Here is a 2,844-nt window from a genome sequence, read left to right as displayed (position 1 = left end):
AGGAGCATTAAGTGTAGAACCACTAGACTGAGGAACAGCTTCTACCCTGAGGCTGTTAGACTCATGAATCTCTAACTAGAATAATCACTGTGAAGAACCATATCATGTTGCTGCTGATCTGTTTCATGTTGCTGCTGATCTGTTTCAATGTTGATGTGTTCATGCGTGCACATCTGCTCACAGACTCATGTTCATGTTTGTGCTGATGTTCAATGTTTTTATGTTATGAGTGCTTAGTGTATATTTGGTTGATGTTTTTCTTAGTTCATATCTTAGATGTTATTACTGTTTTTCTTATACATTTTATTGTTGGATGTAACTGGGACCCTGTGTACATAATTTCGCTCCACCACATGTACCACATGAGGTGCGAATGACAATAAAGAAACTCTGACTCTCTATTGTCATCAAACAGAAAGTACAAAGAGATTGATGAGCTTCTCCATTTTTAGTGCAAGGGAAATGCAAACCAACTATGTTCCAAAATATAATCTACATTTTGTAGCATAATGTAAATAAACAAACGTAATAAAATAAAATATTATTAATATTTTATTATTGGTGACAAGGAAGTCTGACTGAGATCAGAGCAATATGAGAGTTCAGAACGGTTGAGACTCTGAGAAAGAAATGGTTCCTCAGTCTTAGTTGTGGTTTTGATACATCTGTAGGACCTGCCAGAGGGACAAAGCTCCAACAATTGAGACCCGAGATGAGAACCGTCCTTGGAGATGTTCTGTGCTCTGCAGAGACAGAGGGAGATGTAGATGTCCATCAGGGAGGGATGAAGGCAGCCAAAACTCTGGTGTGCTGCCTGGATCATCTTCTGAAGCCTCCCCTGGTCTGCCTCAGAGCAGCTCCTGTGCCTTTCTGAAGTACAGCACATCAGGAGGCTCTCAATGGATGAGCGATGGAAGGTCAGTAGCTGTTTTAATCCACGTTGTTCTTCCTGAGGACACTTGGGAAGTGGAGTCGTTGCTGGGCCTTCTTAATGACAGTGGACATTTCTTTTTACACTTTATATTGTTGCTATTTTTGGGTGTAACTGGGACCCAGAGAACATAATTTTGTTCCACGCATGTACCATGTGATGTGAATGACAATAAAATTGACTTGAACTTGTGTTGTTCTCTATCCAGGAGAGGTCACTTGAGATCAAGACACCAGCAACCTGAATGTGTGAACCTTCTCCACACTCATAGTTGATAAGGGGGGTGGGGGGTCCATGTCAGTGTTATGCTTCCTGAAGTCCATGATCTCCATAGTTTTAGTGATGTTCAATACAGGTAGTAAACTTCTAGACCTCTTCTCTGTAGTTTGTAATGTTTTGCAGGCACAGCCACACCTCCTGTGGTTTATTGCTGGCAAGATGGAACTCTTCTCCTAATCAGAATCAGCTTTATTGTCATTGCACAGAAGCACAACAAAATTATATTCCAGTACAGTCCATCCAAAAAAACACAAACAAACAACAGACAGGGTAGACGGGGTGTCTGAGGCTGCAGCCTCACTGAGAGGCGCTTCTCGTCTCCAATCATTATTTATCTGTTTTGTGTCTGTCAGGTAATGAAGCTCATGAGGAGAATACAAGAGAAATGTGACTGAGGTATCTGTGCCAGAGCTGCTGATGTCCTGTTTGTTGATCCCTGACACCCTGTGGTTCTACATACAGCTCAGATGATCCACAGAACACAAACCATGTTAGGGAGCATAGTGTTCCACACAGAGTGAACAGAGGCATCAAACAGGTAAGAACAAATATGAACATCCTGATGCATGCTCAATAATCCAGGTAGAAAAATCTAAAAAAGTTCAATCTGGTCCTCTATGGTCCTCTGATCCTCTAAATATGAACATCCTTAAAGAAACCAGGATGCTGGAGAAGTGGGCCCTCCTGCACTCACCACGCTGAGCCTGCTGATCATGGAAGAGATCCAGCTCAGGTCAGACCTCTTGTACACCACGGCTACAAACACAGCCTGTGGGTCGGTGTCGACCCAGTGCAGCGGCGTGCCCTCTGGGTAACTCATTCTGATGCTGGTTCGATTTCCAACATCATCGCTGAAGCCTTCCAGAGGACCACTGTTCAACCTGAAACGCAGAGACAGAACTTCATCACAAATCTGTGTTTACACACCCAATGTCACATCAGGTTCTTTGAGTCCACACACAGAATAGTGACAGGGAACAGTTTTTGAGAACCAGGTCTGCAAAGTCTGTCTCTAACCTGATGACGGTGTCAAAGCGGTCAATCAGAGAGCCGAGCTCCAGGCCTCGGAGGATGCCGCCGTTTCCCACAACCACACAGCGCCGACATTTACCAGAGGAGCTCTCAGGCAGAGGGTTAGAATCAGGAGCTGGCAGCTGGAGGACAGAACATGTTAATGAGGACACATCAACACGACCATGAGGACACATAAACACGTCCATGAGGACACATTGACACATCCATGAGGACACGTCCAAGAACACATGTTCATGAGGACATGTCCATGAGGACACATAATATATCCATGAGAACACGTAAACACATCCATGAGGACAGGTCAACATGTTCTTAAGGACAGGTCAACACGTCCATGAGGACAGGTCAACACATCCTTAAGGACAGGTCAACACATCCTTAAGGACAGGTCAACACGTCCAGGAGGACAGGTCGACACGTCCATGAGGACAGGTCAACATGTTCTTAAGGACAGGTCAACACGTCCATGAGGACAGGTCAACACGTCCTTAAGGACAGGTCAACATGTCCATGAAGACAGGTCAACATGTCCATGAGGACAGGCCAACACGTCCACGAGGACAGGCCAACACGTCCATGAAGACAGGTCAACACATCCA

At 44.8% G+C, this 2,844-nt stretch overlaps 1 protein-coding gene across 1 annotated transcript in view; it reads right to left on the bottom strand.

Annotated features, from left to right (window-relative positions):
* st3gal5 (ST3 beta-galactoside alpha-2,3-sialyltransferase 5) overlaps positions 1–2,844 on the bottom strand; it is an 18,776-nt gene that overhangs the window by 4,007 nt on the left and 11,925 nt on the right. The window contains exons 4-5 of the mRNA XM_037675414.1: positions 2,228–2,364; positions 1,905–2,091 (exon numbers count right to left, since the gene is read on the bottom strand). Coding sequence (XP_037531342.1) covers positions 1,905–2,091; positions 2,228–2,364 — 324 coding nt within the window. The remainder of the gene's footprint in view (positions 1–1,904; positions 2,092–2,227; positions 2,365–2,844) is intronic.

The sequence above is a fragment of the Nematolebias whitei genome, chromosome 4 (genome assembly GCF_014905685.2).
Source record: "Nematolebias whitei isolate Nwh7 chromosome 4, NemWhi1, whole genome shotgun sequence".
Lineage (NCBI taxonomy): Eukaryota > Metazoa > Chordata > Actinopteri > Cyprinodontiformes > Rivulidae > Nematolebias > Nematolebias whitei.
Note: the sequence above shows the minus strand (reverse complement) of the source record. Positions and strands in the feature narration are given on the sequence as shown.